Consider the following 25,714-nt stretch of genomic DNA (forward strand, 5'->3'; position numbering starts at 1 on the left):
TTATTTATTCATACATCAAGCTTGGAATCAAGCAGAAAACAACCAAGACAATGGAAGAAAGGAAAGTAATTAACTTAAAATCCATGACACCAAACAAAAAAATTTGAAGAAAGGCACCAAACATGAAATATTATGTGGGGTATAATTGCCTGACTAGGTCTAAATTTTGCCAGGCTGATAGAAAAGACTAAGTAGTTGTCCTGTGTTTGTCCCACCCTCTGTCCCCCCCAAACATTACCAAAAAAGTACAAAATGTTACCAGTTAAAATCACCATTCAACTTGCCCAACTGCCATGTGGTTCACCTCAGTTTATGCATGTAGAGCACAAAATCAACAAGAAAGCAATTTGTTTGGCAGAGATTTCGGTGAAAGAGGCTCTTTTGTAAACTGACTTAAAAATAATAAGCAGATTTAAATCATTCATTTTCTGTAGATCTAAAGAGATGGTACTGAAATACTCTCCAATCTCTGGTTGGAGGCAAATCAACAGATTTTCAGTCTCAAGTGACCAGCCTATGTCTTTTGAAACTAAATGTAGGTGACAAAATTGCTACATGGAAACTTCTGATCTCTGCAAAGAAAAAAAACCCAGGCTGTTACGGAAAAATAGGCACTTAAGTATTTTTTTAAGCCTTTTTTCAGTATATCACAGGCCTTTAAAAAATAAGCACTTTGGTTTTGAAAGCAAAGTCACTTTGAGTCACAGATTCTCAAGTCTCTAGAGGAAAAAGGATTAGCAGGAACCTATAACCCAGAAATCTTGGTATAACAGCAGTAGGATCATGGGGGTCTCTGTGCAAAAGAGAAGTGCAGGAGAAAACCTTAACTTAGCAAAGCCACATTTAAGACAAGCTTTGGGGGCTTGAATGACAACCACCCATGCTGGACACTCCGGTTATTGCATCCTTCTGTAACAATTTGCAGCCTCTCTATTTTAGGGAGATGGATTTTATTTCTCTATTTTTAGTACTCTCTTTCAAGAAGAAAAAAATTAGTTGGGAGAACAAAATTTAAAATAAACTAGAAATTCGCCTGGATGACAGACGAAACCCCTTTCTCCTTTTTTAAAGCTTTCTAATTAGCACGAGTGACAAAAACGGTCATAGAGTCAGAGCAGGATACATATTCCTAAAAGCATGCAGAAATACTTAAGGAAGACTTATAAGTAACTCTGTAGCATCATCAATCAACATTAAAAAAAAAACCTGATCCTGGTCATGGGGGGGATTTTTTTAAATTTTATTTTATTTTTTATTCTCTCCCTTCTCTTCGACTTTTTCTTTTCAGTAAAAAGAAAAAAAAAAAACAACCAAACTGTGTCTTTCCTAATGCAACACCCCTTGATTTCTCCTAAATTTTATATTATATTGATTCCAGCTGCAAAACCAAAACCTTTAGAGATACTTATCAAAGTTCCTTATCAAAACACACAAATTACCTATGAGATAAGAGTCATCTGAGCGGCAAAAAACTAAATTAACCCCATATTTCAACAGACATGGGAGTGTCAGAGGTATTGGACAATGCAAGATACATATTTCCCTAAATTAGACCTTTCAATCTGGCTCCTTCAGTAGCCTGTTCCCTCCCACACTCAAGGGAAAAAGAAAACGTACAAGTCAGACTAACATGAAAGAGGCACAGACTTTCCATATATTCAAAGTCATAAGCTGAAAGCAAGAGTGCGAAAGACAGACTGACTGCCAGCGCAGTGATTACTCAGCTAAGTCAAGTCACAGGACAGCACGGGTCTTAGCTATAATGCAATATTTCCTCCCTTCTTTAAGTACCTAACATAGTATTAAAAAGGATGCACTATTAAAACTTACTTTTCCAATGGAAAACACATTTCTTGTCCTATAGAATTGAAACAGTGCTATTCTTCTCTCCTCCCTCAGAAAGATAAAACCTGAAAGAAAGCATTACTACAACTACTCAAACAAGTTCTGTAGCTAGAGAAACAGCAATCGTTACAGCAGGCATAAAAGTGTTCCCTCAGGTTTTGGTCTCCTGTCTCACCACAACCATGCCCAATCTTGCTCAGCAGACAACAGCTATCTGACCATCTGAGATGCAGAATACAAACTAGAAATTTAATCCCACCCACCTTTCCAAGTGTCCCTGTAATCTAAACACCTTTGTTTTAAATACACACACAAGAAAAACATGCATTATATGTACAGCTACATAGACATTTATTGTGGTTGGACACCCTGCTATGCTTCCTCCATTAAAAAACATAACCAAAATGAAATAACAAAAAAAATAATAATCCACCAATAGTCTCTGCAAACATTTCACAGCTGGTCTCCTTAGTGTAAGATAACCATCTATTAGCATACTTGAAAAGTTTGTTCTTTCCCCTGAAGAACCACCATGAATGAATGCAGTATCCTTGACCCAGCCAACTCACAGCAGCCTCTGCTCTTCAACTGACAAAGCCTGTTCCCAAAATTCTGCTAGTATTTCCCACAGGCAGCTTCAGACAACTAACTGGAAGAATCTGTGAAGAACATTTTTTAGCTTTGGGAACAGTTTACTTTGTGTGTCTGGAGAACCACCTTTATGAGAAAACTTCATGCACTTGGAGCAACAGCTAGAAGTTGTTGTTACAGAGCAATGACATAGATGCTTTGCCAGGTCAACTTCAATCCTGCAACAACAGCATGCTCAAGTGCTACTCAACAAGCATGTATTTAAAAAAAAACCAAAACAAAATCAGTAGAATATGGTGAAGCAGGTATCCCATGGCAAGCTTTTGAAGAGCTGGCAATAGTTTTGTGATGAAAGAAGAGAGTCTATCACAAGACAAATCAAGTACACTTTCATTTGCTCAAACCTTATTTTATGTAATTCATGGCTCGTTTGCCACAAAAGGTGACAGTGCCCAAAGGAAAGGAGTCAGGAATCCCAGTTTTATATGTCACTTGTTCTGCACTGCTGCTTTGTAGTTGTGGGACTACGGTATCAATAAAATGTCCATAAAATGGACATGGCCAACTAACACATTTGCTTTAAAATTCCTTGTTAATCTCACTTTCTAGTCCCAATTAGCACCAAAAAATAATCCCTACACTTAAAGCTCCTCAGCGCAATTTCTTCCTTCATTTACTAATGTTTCTTCTCATGTCCAGGTTTCATAGTAAAATTATTCCTGAAGCAGGGGAAAAGAACGCACATTTTGGAATATCACAGCTGATGTGTTAAAGTAAATGGGATTCTTCAGCAGCATTAGGCTCTATATTCATTAGTCAAACTCAGATTACCATTTTCTACTCTGTCCATTTAAACTGGCACTTTTCTGTGATTGACAAGAACAAGAGGCAATACACATACACAACCCATTCCATTGCTGAGTATGACCAGTACAAAACAGTATCAAGAGTCACAGACCATGGCACCCTGCCTGCTTCACAGATTGTCTACATACAACACTTCTGCTTTTCTCAGACACTTTGCTGGGGAAAGTTTGCAGGTAGGCAAAAGAGAATCTCATAACTGGGTGGGACAGCAATTGCACAAGTAGCACCTTCCAAACTCCGGGGAGGGAGACGAGAGGCAGATGACGCAGCTCAGTGGGACTCAGCAGCACAGGCCAGGCCCCTGATACAGCCACACTAGGTTTGAACTTGCTCTTACCTGCATTTAAAAAAAAAAAATTACAGCATCACGATAGTATTGTTTCCCACTGTCCTGCACAGATGAAGGCCAAGGTAGCACAAAAATCTCAGGCAGGATCAGTCAGAAGCTATGTAACAAAGAACACTAAGCTTTTAATGTTCATTAGCTTCAGCAACTAAGGCTCCTTCACTTTTGAATTGGCACTTTAGGTCAGGATTCACCCTGTTGATAAAGTTTAGAGCTGTATGCCTACCCTGTGCTTGTGATCCTCCAACTGCGGTCCACCAGACCCACAGTAACCTGCAAAACCTGATAGATGTGGCTCATTGCAACTCCACAAAATTATAAGCTCCCCTACCTTTCTTTCCAAAAGACCAAGGTCCATGAGAAATTTTCAGGGTTGAGACCAGCCAAAACAAACATGGGGTGGGTTTTGAGTAGTTGCATATGGTACAAACTCCATTGGGGGGAAAAAAAAAAAAATAGTACGCACAGACCTGTAACTGCCACTTCATTTCATCTTATGACAGAGGTGTTCTGTAACGCTATTTCAAGAGCAGGAGTGTCCATCTAAGAGAAATGTAACAATCCCGGTTTTACACAGACTCACTGACTCCTATTTACCTTTGTTCTTATTTGTGTTGACTGAGAGCGAGATAATACACGAATGGCGGAGAAAAGGTATCAAGGATCTTTGTTGGTCAATAATAAAGCTCTCCATACCAACATCACAACTCCAGCTTTTCAGAGCGAGAGATCTACTGAGAAAACTGCCTGTAAACTGTCGTGTTGGATTTTTGTTTGGTTTGTTGTTTTTTTTTTCCGAATTCATTCCACCAAAGCCAGGATATTTGCACCTATGTCAGAAATAACTAGTAAGATGCATAGCTAAAACACAGATTTTGTTTGAATCTTCTCACTTATATGTCTATGAACATTTTTTAGTTATCAGCAAAGGTAGAGTCAGGACCAAGCCTTTCACTGAATAGAAAAATCGTCCTGTTTGTTTTGACTACCTAAAGAAATTTCAAAATTGAAACAAGAGAAATAGGGAAAAATAAAAAAAAAAAAGGCAGGACACAGGCACAAATTTGAGAGAATCTGCCTGACTCGATATTATCACAGAATCATAGCATGGTTAGAGTTGGAAGTGACCTTAAAGATCACACGGTTTCAACCCCCTGCCCTGGGCAGGGACACCTCCCACTAGACCAGGCTGCTCAAAGCCCCGTCCAGCCTGGCCTTGAAGACATCCAGGGATGGGGCATCCACAACTTCCCTGGGCAACCTGTTCCAGTGTCTCACCACTCTCACAGTAAAGAATTTCTTCCGAATATATAATCTAAATCCACCCTCTTCCAGTTTAAAACCGTTACCCCTCATCCTATCCCTACGCTCCCCTACACAGTTGTTCCCCATCTTTCCTGTAGGCTCCCTTTAGGTACTGGAAGGCTGCTATAAGGTCTCTGCGGAGCCTTCTCTTCTCCAGGCTGAACAACCCCAACTCTCTCAGCCTGTCCTCATAGCATAGGTGCTCCAGCCCTCTGATCATCTTCATGGCTCTCCTCTGGACACGCTCCAACAGGTCCATGTCCTTCTTATGTTGCAGGCTCCAGAGCTGGACGCAGTACTCCAGGTGGGGTCTCACCAGAGCAGAGTAGAGGGGCAGAATCACCTCCCTCGACAAGCTGGCCACGCTTCTTTTGATGCAGCCCAGGATGCAGTTGGCTTTCTGGGCTGTGAGCGCACATTGGCAGCTCACGTTGAGCTTCTCATCAACCAACACCCCAAATTATATATAAAAATATATTGCCGGACCCACAGTGTAAACCATTTATTATATAAACATGCTTATTGCAGACCTTTATGACCCAAATTGAGATAATCAATGCATAGTTCAAACGACTGGAATGAAATTATCATAGAACATTTAGTAATCTCACTTTTTCCAATTCTACAATCTGTTTCATTATGCATTCTAGAGTATTGGGATGAGTTACACTCTATGTCACTATCACAGCATTATACTTCAGTCATAAGCACACAACCCAACAAAGTTCTTGTGGGCTAAAGAACTGAAACTTGTTTTTTTATTTTTCTTTTCATGACACTGGAAGACTCCACCTAACTATGACCCAAACATGAGGAGAATTACTCACATAGGGCATTTGGAGAGATACTGCACACAAGTGTTGCACTGAATGGAATCTTGAACTACACTTGGACCACAAAACATGAAAGACCATGTAGTGCCACGCCTTCCTCCACCAATTCATTCAGCCAAAAGCAGGCTAGCAGCCCTGAAGAGCAGCAGACAAAAGTCCAGCCAGCTCACTTGCTTCCACATTATGAAGTGACACGAAATACATCTCCCCTCACACAGCCGGTTTCCACTTCAAAACTAAACACGGATGACCTGTACTTTCATTAGCTGCTGTCTTGTTGATCCTGGAGCATTTAGCACATTCAAAAGCCAGAACAAAGTTCAAACCAGGACGATAACCCCTGCACATGTGACTGCTGAGTATTAGAGCTGGGGAAAGGCCTACATACAGAAACAAAACCTCTGCCCCAGTGCACCAAGTATTTCCAAAAGTAGATCAAACATGATACTGCATTTAGTGCAAACAAAAAAGCAGTCTGAAATACAGAATTCAATTCTCAAAGGGTATAACTGTCAGAAATACACGCAGAAAAGCTGTTGGTTAGCGCCCCAAACCAGTATTTCATAAGGCATCTCAAACTCTTTGTATCCATTCCTACCAACCCCACTAGTAGCATTAGGAGACATAGTGTGCAAATAGATCTTAAAAAAAAAAAAAAAAAAAGAGAAGAACAGATTTTTCTTGTTCAACACCAACAGAACTGAGACACTCTTTTGTGACATAAAGCATGTACACATAACAACAACAGGATTTCTTTTCCAAGAAAGACTGTGTATTATAAACAGTGTTGTTAATTTAAGCAAAATAGCAGGTTCACTGGACATACCTGAAATCCCTTATCAATATACAGCATTAGCCTTGTTTCTGCTACTTCCCCCATGTGCAAATGTAACTCTACAACTAAACATGGGACCAAGATGCAAAGACACAACCCTGGGCTTGTACAAATCCTGCACCCATGGGAAAAGGGCCACCAAGGACATGCAGCGCACATGGAGGAAGCGACCCATCACATACATTTCTTTTAAAAACCACAGGAGCTAAGTGACACAGCAACACTGCAAGGAAAACTGGATTCAAACATGAAGCAAGTCTAACCTGCTGTTGGTTAACGATAAGTCATGAACCTACAGCAAGACATACACAAAGGATGACTGATTACATCATTTATAGCGGTTCAGCAGCAGGCAAGTGCCGCGCACATCAGTGTCCTGCACTCACACCACATGGCTGAGAGTCCCTTGTCTGGCTGCAGACCCCACAGCACTGGGACATACCTCCTTACTCCAAATCAAAAAGTCATCTGGAAGCGGCCAGGGTCTCTCAGCATAGTCCTAGCTGCAAACTACCTGCCTAGCTTCCATACACGTGTCATGGTTTGAGCCTCCCAAGCTCAGAACTGCTGTGGTTAGGCAGGGATTTTGAAGGAGCAGGGAGCAATGATTTCATGCTAGTGAAATGCCCTGAGAAAATTTAAAAAAAAAAAAAATGAAAGCAATGCATGCCTACGAGTACTCAAGTGCCTATGTATAAATTGTGTTTAAAAGTAGAAATAAATATATTGAATTAGGAAAGCTGGCTTTGTGCACGAAGCAAAAGAGGGCTCAAGAGACTTAGTTTTATGTTCCATCCCATGTACAGCCTTTGATAAAATCACTGACTCACACTGTGCCCCAGCTATTACACAGGAAGGTACCTCAGCCTCTACGGTATCAGCAGCCTAAAACCTATTACCGAACAATATACTCAGCCATTCAGTTCGCCATTCATTACTCTCACCACTTCTGCTACAGGTACTTTGGTAATGAAACAGTGTACAGCTATTTCACTAGAGTATACCTATGAATCTTAAATACCTGGTTTTTAAAACAACATGGGTAGAACTTATATTGTTTATATGTTAAAAAAAAAGCATTAGTTATTCTTCAGGAAAAAAGATACACAAAACTACAATTAAAACCTTTGAAAGAGACATCTATATTGTAAAAGATAGCACTTTCAGGATGGAGGGATCTGTCTTTTCAGGCAAATCAGTCTACAGGTACTGGCATAATCCCAATGAGACCTGGAGGCAGAATTATAACAAATATTTAATCGGGTCTTCCACTATAAGAAATAGATAGCCACTATAAATCTTAACCTTGATGACTCAATATAGCAAAATTAAAGAAGCAGTAGCTTCAACTACATATAAAAAAAATTAGTATCCTCATCAATACTCACCATTTAAAATAAATGTTGAGTGAAACAAACTTAACCTCATATAACCTTCATGTATAGTTTTGTTTTGTTTCATTTCCTGGCTATATTTCACAATAACATTTTTCAAGAATTTTGATTAAAAGTTCTTTTTAACAGTACAACTCTACATTCACTTCTACATAATGTTAGACAAATTCACAAAGCTGTAATTTACAGCAAAGGTCTACTGCGTTGTAACTGCCAACAGTTTTCGGGTTTATTATCCAGATCACCAGATTCATATCTGACCTAGATCACAAGCAACTAAGCAGATGTTTAATCCTCCACTTGCCAAATTCTTCATCATGCTATGAAGGCATGCCCATCAAGTCACGCTCACATTGTAAAAATGTGAGATTAGTAAGTCAATATTTATTAAAAACTTTTAAAAGTTAGCAATTAAGGTGCTTATTTTAGTAACTTAGGACTCATGAAAGCTGGAAACAGCTTAATTTGCTCATAGCTGCACCCGAAGTTCCTCCAGCATTTTCTAAATATTAGTTGTTGTCACAGTTTCCACTTTTGTATACCATGCTGTGTCAACAGTTCAATATATCCTCTTTGGCAGTTAAACTACACATGGATCTTCTACATATGTTGGTGTACTCTTCTGCAGTATTGATACGATTCAACTAATTGAGGGGAGGGAAATTCCACTAGGCATCAGGCAACGTGCTTCCCTATCCATTCTGTTCACTCTCTTCACAGCGCACAGATTAGCAAGATATGAACTGGCAAAACCAGAAGGCATTACAGCACTTTCCAGGATATCCAGCCATCTTCAGGGAAAAAAAAGCGCTCATGCTTGTGTAAGCAATATTCTGACATTTTTATAGCACTCATTCTCACGTGGATCATTTCTTCATTTCTGTACCTAGCATTTACATACTAGTAAGAAACTCCCTTTCAATGACAAGTTTGATTTATACTTGGTTTAAAAATAAAAAAAAAATTAAAAAGTCTAAGAACATCACAGAAATCATAGAGAAACAAAAAGACAACAAAAGGAAAAACCAAAAGAGCTAGCAATACACTAGGGGGAAAAAAAAATAAAAATCACAGTACCAATTCCTATGATGCAACATAAATAATATGCTGTGATACAGCCAAACACGCCAAATGGAATCAGATGCAAACATTTGTTCCAGTTTTTCTTCTATTTATTTGAAACACCAACGGGGCTGATGACTCAATAAACCAGAATTAACACTTCTTCAGTGAAGCTTGACTAACCTCCTATCAGCTGGACCAAAGGAACCTCTGGCTGCTCATAGCGCAGTGCACTGAAGCAATCTAGCAGCCAGGTTTGTGTAATAAAGAATAGGGTATGAGTGCCAGGTTATCAGCTGGAAGTTGCTTTAGACAGCTGCAAACCTAGCTTTGCTTTGGCATTCTTTGTGCTTTCCAAGGGGTTTCAGTGACAGACATTCAAGTTCTTTCCATGTCCAAGGCTTGAAGGAGTCTGAGAAAACTGGAAATACCAGAGAAAAAAGGAAACTACATATAACGCAAGTCACAAACTCACCACATTTTTTTCTTATTTGTGTTTTCTATATTTGAAGTTTCATTTGACTGCAGGAATTTCATAATCCATTCCATGGCTCCAAGAAAAACATTAATAGGCACAGTTGTTTTGCTCAACTTGTGTGACTCCCGCTACCTGCAGGAATGTGTAATTCAGAAAAATGCCAAAGATTGTTCCAATCCCTTCTTTCCTTGAATCGTAAACTTTTTAATTTGGTTGGCCATGTCTTCTTTTTTAGCTCAAAAAGAAAGTGGAGGAAACAATCATGAAGACAATTGAGCAAATGGCCACATTTGGTTGAAAGCTACCACAACTGTTTCTAACTATATCCCATTTAGCCTTTTTGCCACAGTGATGCACAAAGACTTTTCCTCTGACAGTGGGAAATTAAAATTGAGAAAGTCTTAAAGCTAGAAAGCAACAAAACACACCCACGCAAAGCTCTTTTAAAAGAAAGGAGAAAAGACTCTTTACTCCAGACTGCATCATGTACTTATCTTCCCAGCAGGTCTCTTAGGAATTTGCTTAGAATATGAATAAGTTCCATGTGAATTGCTTTAAAGCAGCTCTCTTTCATTTATTAGCAAGCTAAATATACTTTCATTTCTTAATATAAATGAGAAAATTTTGATGTACAGAACACAGGAAGGCAATAGGAGAACAGAAAATAATTCCTTGTACTTTTTCTTAAACTTAAAAGCCAGCATTTGTACGTTGTATATTTCTTATACAGAAATGATGCCAGTAGAAATCTCAGGTTACTAGAGGATTCTTTCATCTATTGCGACAGTTAAATAATCTTGGTCATGTTATCTGCAGTTTCAGCTATCAAGCGCGGGGACATTTCTGCACACTTATGCTTTAGCAGCTTTTTTTTTTCCCTAAATTTCTTCCCTAACCATTAAAGAAAGCAACAGCAGCACCTAATAATATACTACATGACAGTGTTACTTAATCCAACATTGTAATCCATTTAAAAAAAGAGGGGGGGGGGAAACACTGGAGGTCAATAGTAAATAAAAAAGATCCATGGTTAAATGTTGCTGCGCCTGAATTCACTCAGCACTAGGAGGAACTGACACTGTTACCAAAGACAGGCCTCTGCTTTGTTTCTAAAATAATTGTTTCTTACTAACCTTCTTACTGTGTGAGAAAATAGCTAACTACTGACTTCCTTACTGTGTAGAAATAGTTTTTCATTGAGCTGATGTTAGAGATAGTGATAATGAGGAGACAACCAGAAGTAGTTAATCACTGAGGATGGAATAACAAGAAGTAGTTAATCGCTTCAAGGTTCTTCTATACCTCAAGTATGTACTCTTATACCAATTAGGATAGAGTTATGGCTACTTCAAAGAGCATCCTTACTATCTTCAAGAAGTTGGCCAACTTACAGCACACTTTTACTGTCCTGAGATGACTAAATACCTTAAAAGGATAAAGTGAAGAAGGGTCTCCTTACCCAAATGACCACCGACACACTCACACTTGCGCAGAAGTGTTTTGCCGACACAGCAAGATTTGATACGCATGTGGAAAAAGACTATTTGGTCATCCTAATGAATATGTAAGCCTAGGTGGAGTTATGTATTACGTAGGCAGAATTATGAGAATATTTTGTGTATAAATAATGGGTGAATATCTGCAGTAAGGTGTGCTAGATTTGTGGGTTTTCCCCCTAGCACCCAACGTTGAATAAAGCAGTATCTCCTCTCTAAACTACTTTTGGTTTCGAGGGCTTTTATTTCAGGTAACAACACCATAGGCACTTCCTCTGACTATCAAATACTCAAAATCAACCTGTTTGCAGTATTTCACAATGTCTGCATATCTACCAATCTCTTCTTATCAAACAAGGAACACTCTTTAATTAAATACATAAATAACCGTTGGGCATAGAAGAACTAGGATCTTTCATTTCAGCATAGAATGGACCAAGTATCTACAAAACTTTTCTAGATGTTCTTTATGCAGCAGTCCCTTCCCAAAAACAACACAGGCAACTCAATACAAACACATTCACTGCTGACAAGCCATGATTTGGCCACATGACTGTCCTGCCTGTATTTCAGGTATTAGCTATGTCAGACCTAATTACCAGAGACAGCTTGATGAGATCTTTCACATTATCCAAAAAAGATGCACTTGCCAAAGCCCTAGTCGAGGCCACGGTGTATAACAAATCTCACCCAGCTCAGCTCAGCCTTGTAGTTTTGCTGACAGTTTTTCTGCATAAATTACTCCACATAAATAATCGCTGGCTAGCAAGCCTCAGAGTACCATCAGGAATTCAGTGACCGACTATGCATAAAAAATACTGCCCATCATGTTTACAACAAAATGTATCAGGTTCTCTTCCTGTATGATGAATGCTACAAAACAGATACTATTTCTAATCATATCTATTGTGAAGGTTTCTCTGTTAGTTTGACAAAGAGTGCTTCAGGCTATTCTGCCCTCAACTTTAACTCCTGCAATTCAAGTAATAACCCTGTCTAGGAAAGGGACAGCATATCAAAGAAGGTATATGGACTGAATTACAAGTTTTTCTGCTTAGTAATTTTTTTTCTTCCCCTCGTTTCCTGTCACGGATAAGGGGCACACAGATATCAGGATACAACACATAAGCACATGTACAAATACCAGCAGGATCTCATAGGATCACAATATGAACATTACTCATATTACCGCCCATTCGAAGTGATTAAACGTTCTGGCAATGTTTCAAGCACAAGTGTCTAACTTAAAGAGTAAAAGGAAAATTATTCAAGGGGAAGCATATAGGCACATTTGATTAAGCAAGAGTCAGTAAAGCGGATACACGCTGCAGCCTCACACATGCAAGACATGAAAGCACAATATCCACTTTCCCCAGAGACCTTACGATAAAAGTTCTGCAATAATTTATACTTCAACTCCTTTGCTTCAGCGCAGAGAAGAGATTATACACATAATTGTTTAAATAGAAATGACAGCTACATCTTCCAGGAGAAGAGGCAGAGCAGGCAGGGAAGGCAAACATTCTGCAAAGACGCATGAGAGCAAACACTGGGAAGCAGGGCTCTGCAATCGTTAGTCACCTACAGGTTGTGTGACACCCCTGCATCCAGGGTCTAAGAGCAAACTAATCTGTGCTAACAGCAGGTGACATACCAATAGCATGGTAACACTAAAATTAAAATGTATACAGCACGAAAGCCATTTCAGCATACGAACTACCATCACACCCAAGATACCACGTCACTAAACCACAAATAAAAGCCCTGAAAGCCAAGGCAAGGATGCCGATGGAAAAGAGGCCGAGAAGGGACTGGAAGGGGGGTTCCAGCGCCTGCCACCTTGCACCAAAACCATCAGCACAGGACAAAGTCTCTCACAGACAGGCTCTGGCCCTTACAGAAGTTTGCACTGACAGCAAGAGATAACGCCTAACCCCCGGCACAGTGCTGCAAAGCAGTAGCTTTTCCTCTGGAAACTCCAGCAGGGGTTTTTCTACCTTCTGCCATCATGGTTTTGCACCTCGCGTGTGCAAGGTGCAGAATACCATTGTGCGTCTAGGTGAATGTACGCCCTCGGTACATCTCCAATATTTGTTTCTTTTTTTGTCTTTATTTCTTTACAGGCACATTTAAAGCTGGAAGCACAACTTGTACTAATATATGTTACTGACCACAAGGATGCTCACAAAAGTACTGTATAACTGTGAGGTGATGCAAGAGAAAGATTCACTGGGACATCAAAAAGAGACAGAAGTTTGAAGGGAAAGAAACCTCTAAAGAAAAATAGAGAGGAGGTCAGATTCACTCCTTTGCAAAAACCTCTCTGTTCCTGCAGCAAAAACCCACAGCACATCATCATGGCTTCTCTCCAGTATAGCCCACTCTTTCAAAACAAGTGATTTGATCTCATATTTATTTAGAGTATAGAGTCAGCAATAACAGAAGCAAATTAAAAACAAACCCGAGTATCACAAGCTGATCCCTTCAATTTCTACATCACAGAAAACTATATCAAAACAAGGTAAAACATACCAAAGACCAGCCTGGGAACCTTGGACAAATGTAGTAAGGTAAGTTTTGAAGAATGTTGCATAGCTTATACAGACCTGAGGGCAGAAAAGAGATGGTGATTTCCAAATTACAGGCTGGTAAATGAACAGAGCTTTCCCCCCTGAAATTAATTTTTCCCAGTAAAAGATATACAAAATCATTACATACTCCTTCTGTATTTAAAACTTTAAACAAAGTGCCACCAAGACAGATGAGACAAATTGTTCATCTACAGTTAGCTATACAGATACAAAAGGAAAGGAAAAGCACTCATGTTTTCTTTCTCAAATAAGGTTAGCAAGAGGAGGGGGGAGGGAATCTTCCCCAGCTATCTGTCTCAATTCAGAGACCAAATCGCAAAGCAGGCATCTATCTGCACATGGGAACCTCTGCATAAACAGTCCCCTTGCGTTCTTGGTCTGATGTCAACCCAGAGCACAACCATCTTCTTCTCCTTATTAGTAATAGAGATTAAGAAAGTTGCTTTAAAAGGCAACTGATATTACTAATACCAAATTACCTTAAAAAATTGAAAAATTTGTGACTACCTGTAACTTCCAATTAAGCTGGCTTGCTGATTGTTGCCCATGAAAAACCACAATGTGCTTCTGATTCTCATTTTGTCATCTTCTTCCCCACTGGCATAAACAAAAGCCACACTGGTTTTACATATAATTTATAAACTGCCCTCCTGCTTTTCAAAGATTCACGCTACTCTAATTTAAGACATTTATCCTAAATTAATCAATGTAAAACACTGGAACTAAGCAAGTAAGATTTAGATTGCAGTTCAGTGGGAGCCACCTGTTTTGTGTTAGGGCAAGACTTGAGTTCGGATTCACTTGCAGGGTTTTCAGATAATTTTTATTTGTTATTAGTTACTGCTGTCAAGACACAGAAAGAGAAGGATCCAAAAGTTCAGTCAATTACTTTTAGGGCTGGGTAGCAGCCAGCAGGAATACTCATTGCTGGCTTCAGCAAGGGTTTGCCAAATGATGAGAGATGTTAGCATCGGCAGGAAAATTTCCTTTCTTGGCTTGTATCTGCTAAAGGCTGCAGTCACCAAATTTGGACTAAGGATGGATCCAGAAGGAACAATTTAGGGCTAAATTTAGGACTGGTCTCAGTAGTAACCATCTGTTAGGACGGAGGCTAAGTTGGTGGGGCCACTGAGATAGGAAAAGGAGAAAAGTGAGCCAAAACTGGCAGTGAGCTTGGAAGGGTGCAGCTGGCTCTGCCTGCATCTGAGGCAGACTGAAGCAAGTAGGAGCAGGGAGGTAGGACCAAGTCAAGGGAGCAGCGCCAGCACCAGCAGCAGTGTCAGTATGTGCCCAGGGTGGGACAGACACCTGTGCCACCAGCTGCGACATACTGCTAGGCACACGGAAAGGTTTGGCTAAGTCAAAGCCACTGTACTATGACTAGTACAGTGCCAGTAGATTATTGCCTGACCAGATGTAGTTCGAAATTGACTGCTGGATTTGGGGTACACTTCCAGACAGCAGAAGCCCACACATTCACGATTCTAAGAGGGCACACCAAAGTTAGCAGAGTCCCAGGTCCTTCACATTCCAGAGAGTACAAGGAATCAAACAGATGCAGTCACTGCCTCACTTGAACACTTAACATGACTATATGGTAAAACCGAGCATTTAAAATCCAACACATCATCTACAAATTTGCAAGTACCTACATCAAAACAGTTCTGATCACTGCTTAGGGAACTGAACAGATAATCTGAAACTGTCATACAATTCACAATACAATCCCAACCGTCTGCAAACTATTCTGTTTTGTAAAACATTCTAATGCATGGGTAATAAGGTCAAATGTCAGGGCCTCCTAATTACTAACTCTATCTCCAACAAAGACTTCATGTGTAATCTTATCTAATCACTTGGTCTCTCACTTCACCCATCTGTAAACAAAACTAGCAGGCCAACCTACTTCACAGGATGTTGAAAGGCTAGTATCTAAAAAAATGCCTTACGCACTTCGGATTTTTTTTTAAGGGCTATGTAGGTTAAGAGGTTTGTTTGTTTGTTTTGATAATAATCTCCTACTTATGCATTGTAAATTGCACATACATACTTTACATGACAGAAAAAACAATGCCACAAATAGAACACCGGAAACCATTACCAAATGGATTGTGACTGGGCTGATCAGAAGTAAGCAACGTCACCTTAATTTTCCTGATGACTTCTCCTGCACATAGCTCCTTCCACGGGGTTTTTCTAGCGGCAACTCTAAATAGGGAACTTCTTGCTATCAAGAATCCCCACCAAGCTGTTCACTGCATGATTATAGGGTAAATCAGGAATTCATGTAGAAGGGAAATTCCTTAATTATTTCATAGGCAGAAGGATTAGTCATTGCCAGATAGACACACTTGATTTTACTTAGACACAGCAGAGGGCACGTATATAAAACCAACAACTTTCAATTCTCCCCATCACATTCATTACCCACTTACAATGACGAGTATGTATCTTACTGGAATCTAAACCATTCCAAAAAACATTAAACCACCTCACAGACAAACATCACCATAACTTAAGAAAACAAACAAACAAAAAAATCAATTAAACTGTTTACTGACACCAAGGAATTATCAGCTCCCTATACTATGCGTACCACTAAAATGTTCCTCTGGGCTTTGATCCAGAAAGAAGCAATAGTCCATAAAGCATCAAAACAATTTGCATAGTGACTGACAGAAACCAAACCAAACCAAACAGGCTTGAGCAAACAAAAAACATTGGGGAAAAAGAAAACTAACCATGCAAATTCACTCAAGAATGCTCAAAAAATGAAAACTATCATAGTAATATTACAATGTTGTACAAAATAGTACAGATTTTTTTTTCCTGGAAAAGTTAGAGAATCCTTCTGAAACGACCAAAGAAAACTGTGCTAGAGAGTATTATAATGGGTCCCTCTCTGGAAGCAAAGACTGCGAATAACTTCAAAAAACAAGCAAGCAAGAAACCCTGCCACACCACTCCTAAGACAAGAACTAACATGCTGTCTTTCTCTGACATTACTAATTATTGACATCAATATATTCCATCCACTATTTCTTTTAGGGCTACAAAAACCCTGTTTTTTCCCCCCTCGTTGTTCTGTGAGTAAAAATTCAAGTGATGTTGGTAACACTGGAGGTTTTGTAAGGGAGGGATGCAATTAGGAGAGATGGCACTTCACTCTGGGGAAAGAAAAGGAAGGAAAAAAAGCCTAGGAACAACATTCCTATTGGTTTTGTCATTAACTTGCCAGCAGAGAACTCCTTCCTCTGTAACATCAGTGGCCTGTGGCAATACCACCACCAGACATCATTCATTCTGTTCTTGCTCTTTGAGTAAATTACTCCTACTCAATAAATTACTACTGAGTAGGAAAAAGCAACGACAGGTGCATGAAAGCAAAGGAAAAATTATTTTAAAAATCTAAACCATACCTCTGCCAAAGCCTAGCAAGGGATTAGAGCTAAATAACTTCAGAAGGGACTTGATTCATCCTTTTTTCTGTCCTAGTAGCTTTATCCCAAACTCTCTTAGGAACCCTGAGCATGTCTCCATGCTAGCAAGTGCTAAAACCCATGCTATTGGACGTTCCCAGCTTTTCCTCAATATTCAAACTAGAAGATTCACATAAGTTTGCTCTGTAAATTTTCACCAGAACAGGCAGCTAAAGACATTAAACAAGGTGAGGGAAACAGCAATCTCTGGCAGGCTATGGGATGGATCATCTAAAAAGTCACACTATTAAGATCTCTCAGAAGGAAGAACAAGAGAGAAGAGATAGAAGCACAAACCACTGAGCTAATGTCAACTATTTTCCAAGCAAAATTCCTTCCTGGCATCCCCCAGTGCCTCTGCTTGTCACTCTGGGAATGCCACCCCAACCCACCCATCCAAGCACACAGAACAAAACTCGGCAGCTGCTCATATCTCTCTCAGCTACTACACTATTATTAGTGTCCAGGAAGCAATGTTCCGATAAGGCCATTCAATAATGTCCTCGTGAAACGTGAGATCAGCTCCTGACCACTATTAAAATACAGGAATTTTCCATATTTAAAAGAAACTGAAGGAGAGGGCCTCAGGGAAAAAAAAAAAAAATTCTATGATGAACAGCAGCATGCTTTCTCAAAAGATAATTCTGTTTATGCTTAAAGACACAAATTCTGTTCACAAGGATTTACTTTCAAATCCGAGACATCAAAAGCATACGATCCCTTTTGTCTGCTCACAAGCCTTCAAGATCCTAAACATAAGCAAATCGTAGCTATTACAACAGGACCAGAAAGCATATACAGAAAGCTTTATTTATAAAAGGACTGAAACTGAAACAAATGTTGATAGAATTGGGATTTGTTTGATGCTTTTAGGGCATCAGATATTTTTGTTTCAGGATGGGCTTTGCCTGTTTGCTTCTGTTACATGTTGCTTACAAATACTGTCAAGTTCCATTCTGAGAAATTTTTCTGTGTACCAGAAAGAAGTTGGGGGATGGAGAAGCTACCAAATTAATTGCTAATGTAGTCCAGTTGCTCGCTCCATCCAAAATAAAACCACTGCTTTTCTTGACTGACATCTTTAATTCCTCATTATATTTAAAAATGCATCAACAGTAATAATACCAAACTAATTTTCAAGAAGGTATCAAAGCCATCTTCCTTGTAAACACTTCAAAGAACTACAAACAAAACGTACAATGAGGAAAAAAACTTCTCAATAAAGCAAGCTTTGCAATAACTTTACAAATCTGAAGTAGATTTCATTATGTCCATGGAACATTATAACAAGGTTGGCATACCTATGTTTTTCTCCACATATGGATAATTTCTATAAAAATGTGAATGACGATGTGCTATAAATCTTAGAAAAGCCAAACCGCTGACTTAAATTTCCACTTGAATTATCTGCATGGCAAGGGCAGAACAGCTGCTTTCTGAGTTCATACTGCCAGGCCCTCCATGCTGAGATGTCTAAAACATGACTATAGGAGAATACAGCACATTCTCCTGTCGGATTCTATATTAAGCTAATCTACATGAAGGGGATAAAAAAAAAAGTTTACAACTACTGCTCAATTCAAATGACTACAGAAGAAGAGCAGTGGGTGCAGTCTCACATAATGCAGAAGGGCCTGATAACACTTCTCTACAACATTTCAACATTTCTGAAATGCTTCATAGATAAATGCCCACAAGTTTGAAGCAATAGCTTAAATAGCAACAGAAAGAAAGAGATAAAAAGATTAAGGGCTTGCCCAAAGCTGCTTCTAAAGTCACTTCTCGAGAGACAGCTTGCTCTTTTGTTCATACCATAAAATTATCCATGTATATGAAAAGACAAAACATTCTTGGCTTTAAGGGAAGAAATATGGGATGAAGGGATGAAGACATGTCATCATTCCAATAATTTAATTCACTTGTTTGCTGCTTAGTGTTTTGTCAGAACTATGCAAATAAAAAGCTCTATCACGTGTTTTTTTTTTTTCCACGTTTTATTACAAAAGACTCAAATCAGTTACAAGAGGAGTAAATAGTGATCTATACGGGCAAGATGTGGAGTGGAAATGTAAACTGTATTGTGCTTGCCTCCAGATAAAAATCTGGTTGTATAAAAGATGAAAATTTCACCCCTCTAATTTCACTAACCTTGCAGACATGAACCATGTCCACTATAGAAAGATCCACAGGACTGACAGCAACCTACAGCAGCAATTTAAAAAAAAAAAGCCCTATATACAATACAAATTATTGTTGTGTTACACCAAAATATGAGGTATTTTTGTCCCTAAAAAAAAGGAATTCATACCTAAGACACAGTACAATTACAGACACATGAAAGTGGTCAATGGAGGCAGGAAAGGAAATAAAATTTCCAGATAAGTGTACACAAAGAATCATTTCTATTGAATGTCAAAGCTATATTTTCAAAATAATATTTGCATCTAGGACAGTAGCTTGGAGGAGTTTTGCTTCTTAAACATACACATTAAAACTCATTTTCTGCTAAGTCAATCATCGTGATTACTAGGCCAGATACAGACACAATTGTTCTCAGGGTCTTCCAAGCTACTGGTCATTAGATCTCAACCTCCAGGAGGGCATTCCCAGTCCCTCAGAGCAGGTTATGCTACTTGAGCACTACCTAGAGATAACAGCCACCAGTCCTCACGTGCTTGGGCTCTGCAACAGATGGATGAGTCTTTCCACAACAGAGACCACATTTCAGCTCTTGTTAAACCATAGCATCCTGGCTTGTCTAGATTCAAATCTCCTTCTGTTTTGCTCTGGGCCCTCAGCAAAGTTCATCTGAACAGAGGATGAAGCTGCTAGACGAGATTCAAGGGTGTCACACCGACATTTCCCTGGTTCATTATATTAACTACACAAAAACTGGAGCTGTATGTCTGCAGCTTAGCCCCATTCCCTCACAAAACATCACAAAGGACTGCAGTAAGGAGAGGAACAGGTGCCAACAATAAATTTTCATGCTTGACTAGCTAGGTCCCTACCCCTCAAGGAGGGCAACCTTCCCCCTCAGGTGCAACCCTACAGAACCCCATGGGAACACCAACAACGGTGTTGGTGGACACAGATGTGACTTGTTAAAAAAAAAAAAAATGGCCATGGAACAGAGGAGTGTTTGCAGATTCTTTTTAGTATTAGATTCTTTTACTTCTAGAAGTAAAAGAAATAACAAGGGATGCAATACATCCAGGTAATTTTATTTCTTTTAGCAAAGGTGCTGAATCTGCTGGAACAAGAGAACAGCTAGGCAAGAGGCACAACAGAAATTTGAAACTGTGCATTTTGAAACTACTGAAAGCATAAAGGAAAGTGAGACACAATAAAAGTACAGTAATATTATCACAGAGCAAGAGCGTTTAATAGCAGACTGGAAGAAAGTCAGCTTTGTTCCAGAAAAGCTCGCAGGCTGAAGAGTTGAACAGACAAAAACTTTGGAGAAACAGTCATTTAGCTTGAACTGAGTTTGTCAACTGGACCAGGCCTTTTCGACAGAGAGAGCATACAACCTGATATTTTAACAGGAAAAAAAGTATTGACAATGTAAATTACACTGTTTTGTTCTCAGAGCACTGATGTGTTTCAAAGGCTGAAACTACGCAGCATTCACAGTCTGTTAATCCACATAAACTACAAACTCAGCCCCATGATAGATTTCTAAGAACGGTGACCCACTGCCAAAATTGTATTTTGAAAAGTTTTTCTCAAGTCCTTGGTGACCTGGCAGCACACTCCCTCCACCTGTTTGCAAGATGGTGCGACATATTTTTTTTAAAAGATTTTTTTTAAGCAATCATATTTTCATTTAAATCTGCTACAAGTTTCCTTATCAAATTTAATTTTTTTTATTCCATCATATCTACACTCAAATATTATTAATACGTTTCAAAGCATGCAACTCTTTCTAATGACTGAAAAAAATCACAGAAAAAGACAAATGAGCAAAGATAAGGTGCTCTCCCTCTGCTTAGGAAAAGTGCCCAACTTTTGAGATTTGATATATTACAGTCTAATTTTTCTTAAGACTGAAATGCTGCAAGTGCAACAGAAGCTTCAGACTCTTCACCATGAATTCATTCATCGCTTCTAAGCCTGCATGCATCAGCCAAATGGAGGAAATGGACAAATTTCAAAGATAAAAAACACTCACCAGCAACCAAGTGGCTGAGAACCTACTCCTGGACTCCACACACACCTTCCAAGGCCCAGGTCTGATACACAGTCCTGCTCAGTTTCATCCTGGATACTCAATTTCCATTGCCAAATTAAACAAAGCATTTTTTTTTTCCTCTTCAAGGACGTGCAGTCCTGACCAGCCAGGTGTATATACAAAAGCTGGAGAGAACTAAGGGAAGCTGTAACAACCAGATCTATTGAGAGACAAAGCCTTCTCTCTGACCTACCTAATGAGCTGATAACCCCCACCTGCCCAGTCCTCTCAACTAAAGAGGCAACAATAGGACATTTATTCAAAGGTGTGGGCAGTAGTAAAACCACAATGTTTAATAACACTGTGATTTTCCATCTCTGTACATTATATTTCCCTCCCACTGCTCCTTTCTCAAAGAGGACAACCCCAGCATGAATGATTTACAAGAACTTCTGATTTGGCCTTGGCCTGCCATGGCCACGTTGCTTCTGAGGGCCTGGATGTTTTCTCTCTATTTTTATCCTGAAAGATGAGCAAATACAGAGGAGGGAAAACAAAACCAGAGCAGAAGGAGTAAAAGGAATTCATAAAGAACAGGCTGGCTGTAAGAAGCTCCGTCCATAGGTAGAGGCAGATATGGAAAAACAACAAGACATTAAGGCTGTCTGCTGAAATTTGCCAAAAAATGTCTGTTTAGAAAAAGAACTTGAGGATAGCATAAACCCAGCCACAGACTTCCCTTTCTAGTGTCTTCTTTCCCAGTGAGAAACCTAAACATGCACTTTGGCTAGCAGGCATACATCTACCACAGATGTATAACACGGGGCATTTTAAATTGCAGCCACTGTAGCTGCCCTCTTTTCTATCAGACTTACACCCAGAGGGCACAAACAACACAGGAGCTGCTGGGATAGAGCACAAGTGCCTGCCTCAGATCATTGCAAAATGTGATGGCTTAGCTTAAACTTGGCAAAGAAGATGGGTTTGACTTAGCAACAAGACAGATTTTGGGTGCTGATTAAAATTGAAAACTACAGTGGGTAGCAGCAACCACCAGCAGAGAGATGTTAAATTCCCTGAACAGTAGTTTCTTAAACTATTCTGCCAATATGTCCCCAAGCTCATCTGAGCATATATTTTACACTCGCTAGATATTATGGGAAAACATTCAACTGCTCAAAGTATCTTAATTTGCCAACTCAAAAATACGAAGGCTTTTAAAAGATGATCAAAACACAGAGCATGTTGTAACATCTCAAGAACAACTGTCATAGAACAACAGCAAATCTGGTCTGGAAACTCAGAAAAGTGGCATTAGACCCAAAAGGAAACCCCATCAAACATAAGCAAGTCATAAAAATTATCTCAAAAAGCCACAACCCACGCCATCAAAACATTAAGCATATTGCCAAGATTCACATGCTGTGGACTATCTCCCTCAGCCTGGAGAAGAGAAGGCTCCAGGGAGACCTTACAGCAGCCTTCCAGTACCTGAAGGGGGCCTATACAAAAGCTGGGGAGGGGCTGTTTGCAAGGGCATGTAGCGATAGGACGAGGGGCAATGGTTTTAAACTAGAGCAGGGTAGGTTTAGATCAGACATTACGAAGAAGTTCTTTACAATGAGGATGGTGAGACACTGGCACAGGTTGCCCAGAGAGGTGGTGGAGGCCCCATCCCTGGAGACATTCAAGGCCGGGTGTGATGAGGCTCTGAGCAACCTGATCTAGTTGAAGGTGTCCCTGCTTACTGCAGAGGGGTTGGACTAGATGACCTTTAAAGGTCCCTTCCAACCCAACACATTCTATAATTCTATGAAACAGTCAAGCCTCTGTTAACACATTAAGTGCTGCAATAGTGACTGAAGTTGGTATTGTAAAACAAAAGCACTAAAGCTGATGTAAACTATATACATCAATTATGTAACGTTAAAAAACAGCCGGGGAGGAACAGAGAAGCACTGGGATGCAGCTCTTCTGTGCCATTCCAAAACATGTTTCCAAGTGCTCCCTGTCCAAAGCGAGGGCAGAGCACCCAGCCTGTATGCTTCTCCTCTGGATGTACATCAGGGAAAAAAAACCCATAGCACTCCCAGGCAGGTCATCTCCCCATCCTGTCCCCTTATAAAAAAATCTGTACTGATCAGAAAGAGATGTTCTGCCTCACTAAAGACTATGAAGTTGATTTTAGAATGACTTGAGAATTGGTATTAGCGTCTTAAGCTCTGCTTGTTAAAATTGGCAGCATTTTTGCAATACAGAGCTGGCAAGCATAATATAATTTTAGGAACTGCATACACCTGCAGCCTTAGCAGTAGGTCTATTTTTCTTTATTTAATTGCAACCAGGTGTTTGCACTTCACGGGCTGTAGGGCAAATCCATCCATTTTCCAACTCCTTAAAATGAACCCAGGTTCCATAAAATTCAACATTAAGTTTCTAAAAAGCTTGTCATTTAAAAAAAAAAAAAAAAAAAAAAACAAGTCAGGAAAAAAACTTTCCAACATAATCTACCAGTCAACTTCTCTAAAAATTACTAGCAACTCTAATTATTTCTACTGGTTTTGTCCTGAAAACAGATAATTACACTAATCACTGATGCCCTCTTTAATGACCGCTTACACGGTTTATCTAAAGCTGAAAAATTATATATTCCCCCAAATGACCGAAAGACAGAATCATTGCATTTCACAACAGACTTTCACATCTCTGATCACTGAGAAAATCCACATAAGTTAATGAAAATTCATATTTTCTGAAATCACATCTTCTAGTTCACTAGCACAATGCTCTACTTTTAATACAGAAAAAAAAAATGAACAGTGGAACATCTACAGGACAAAGAAGGTAATGGAGCTAGTTAGTAATCCAAGCTGAAGAGATGTGATTCAAGATGACAAACTGGCATCCTCCACAGAATGAGCTTGACACTTTTTATAGCTACTGACACAGTAATGAATGCTTTACTTCGGGTGGAGCTAAACACAATGTTCTACAGAGTATTTTCTTAAAAGAAAGCACTTCCCTCATCCTTATACAGAAGCAACTTTATCTACAAGCAGAAAAAAAGTACCGTCTTACTTAATTAGGCCCTAGCTGTGGCAATTATTTTGAAGGGAAGGGAAAAGCAACATTCTATTATGTTATTAAAAGCACTTCTCTCTTAAGGGAAAGCTGTATCAGATGGGCCCCAAAGTACCCGTTTGCCTTAGTTTTTGAATGTTTCCATTATTGAGCTGAATTCCAATAGAAAAGGTTTTTTTAAAAGGTATATACTGAGGCCCTCTCACAGTATTCCCTGCACCCCCACCCCTTGTTAAGTAAAAATGACATAAGTTTTTCCTCAGTCTTTGGATTCTTTCTAAATCTTTAGTGAATGTCCATTTCTTTTGTAGAAGTTATTAATGAGTCCTATATTAACTGTTTTACCTTACTTCTTTGACATGTACTGGAGTGTCAGTAGAACAACATTTCTATTGCAGAAAATTCCTAAGGCTTTGAGGGCTGGCACACTTTATACATTCAGCTAAGTGGTTTCATAAGTGCAGATTATACTAAGGAAAGCTTAAAAATGGACAATTAGTGCTTAAGAAAAAAAAAGCACCGTGGCTCAAGTGATCTGAGTGGCTTTTATGCTGTGTTATTACGTGGATTATGACAGCCTTTACAGTTACATAATAATACCCATACCACATCAGACCAAAAGCCTACCAAAGCCAGTATCTGAGAGGTCAACCACCACCACCACACACCAAGAGAACTGGCCAAGAAAAAGAACAGGAGTTTGACCAACTCAGGCATCAGACTGGGTCTTGGGTTTGCGTTAAGTTCTTCAGTCAACTTTGTTAAAAGAAAGACTCAGCCTATTCCAACAGGTTGGAGATGGGACTGGGAATGGCTTTATTCCCATTGCCAACAAGATTTCCAGTCTGCTTAACTTCTTGATTGCAAACTTGTAAATGACCAGTGACTAATAACACCTCAGAGGAAAGGAAACAGAATTCTTCCCCACTCCCCCCATGAATGCAGAAGCACTCCCTGGAGTATTGCAGCATTTTTCAGTAACAATTATCAATAACTCTTTATATTCCAACAAACTCTTTCTACAGATAAAAGAAATTTGGTTCTTGTTTTGTATTCTGCCTGCTAGAGTGCAAGGAATAACTCTTCTGTAAAGAACATAAACCAAAAATAGTAATAAAAAATAGCCACCAGAAGCCCGGGCAGACTGAGCTGCCTGCAGAGATCGGAACTGGGCAGCCAAAGTGTCTGGTTTCCTACTCTGCTGCACCAAATACAATGGCCAAGACCTCACAACGCAAAACCTCAGGGTGCTCTCAGCCGAAACAGAGACAGCAATGCAATAAGGGACAGGTCAGACATGAAAACACACAATGGGGCCACTGGGTAGCAAGTTTCTC

At 39.5% G+C, this 25,714-nt stretch overlaps 1 protein-coding gene across 3 annotated transcripts in view; it reads right to left on the reverse strand.

The window, feature by feature from the left end:
* Positions 1-25,714, reverse strand: part of ARHGAP10 (Rho GTPase activating protein 10) — a 153,501-nt gene that overhangs the window by 123,398 nt on the left and 4,389 nt on the right. Inside the window, exon 1 of one of the 3 annotated variants that reach the window (XM_074588837.1) lies at positions 13,585-13,658. The exons of the other annotated variants lie outside the window; for them this stretch is intronic. Within the exon in view, the coding sequence (XP_074444938.1) occupies positions 13,585-13,645 (61 nt within the window). The 5' untranslated portion in view covers positions 13,646-13,658. Of the gene's footprint in view, positions 1-13,584; positions 13,659-25,714 lie in introns of those variants that run through there. 3 annotated transcript variants of the gene reach the window in all.

Source organism: Larus michahellis, chromosome 5 (genome assembly GCF_964199755.1).
Source record: "Larus michahellis chromosome 5, bLarMic1.1, whole genome shotgun sequence".
Classification (NCBI taxonomy): Eukaryota; Metazoa; Chordata; class Aves; order Charadriiformes; family Laridae; genus Larus; species Larus michahellis.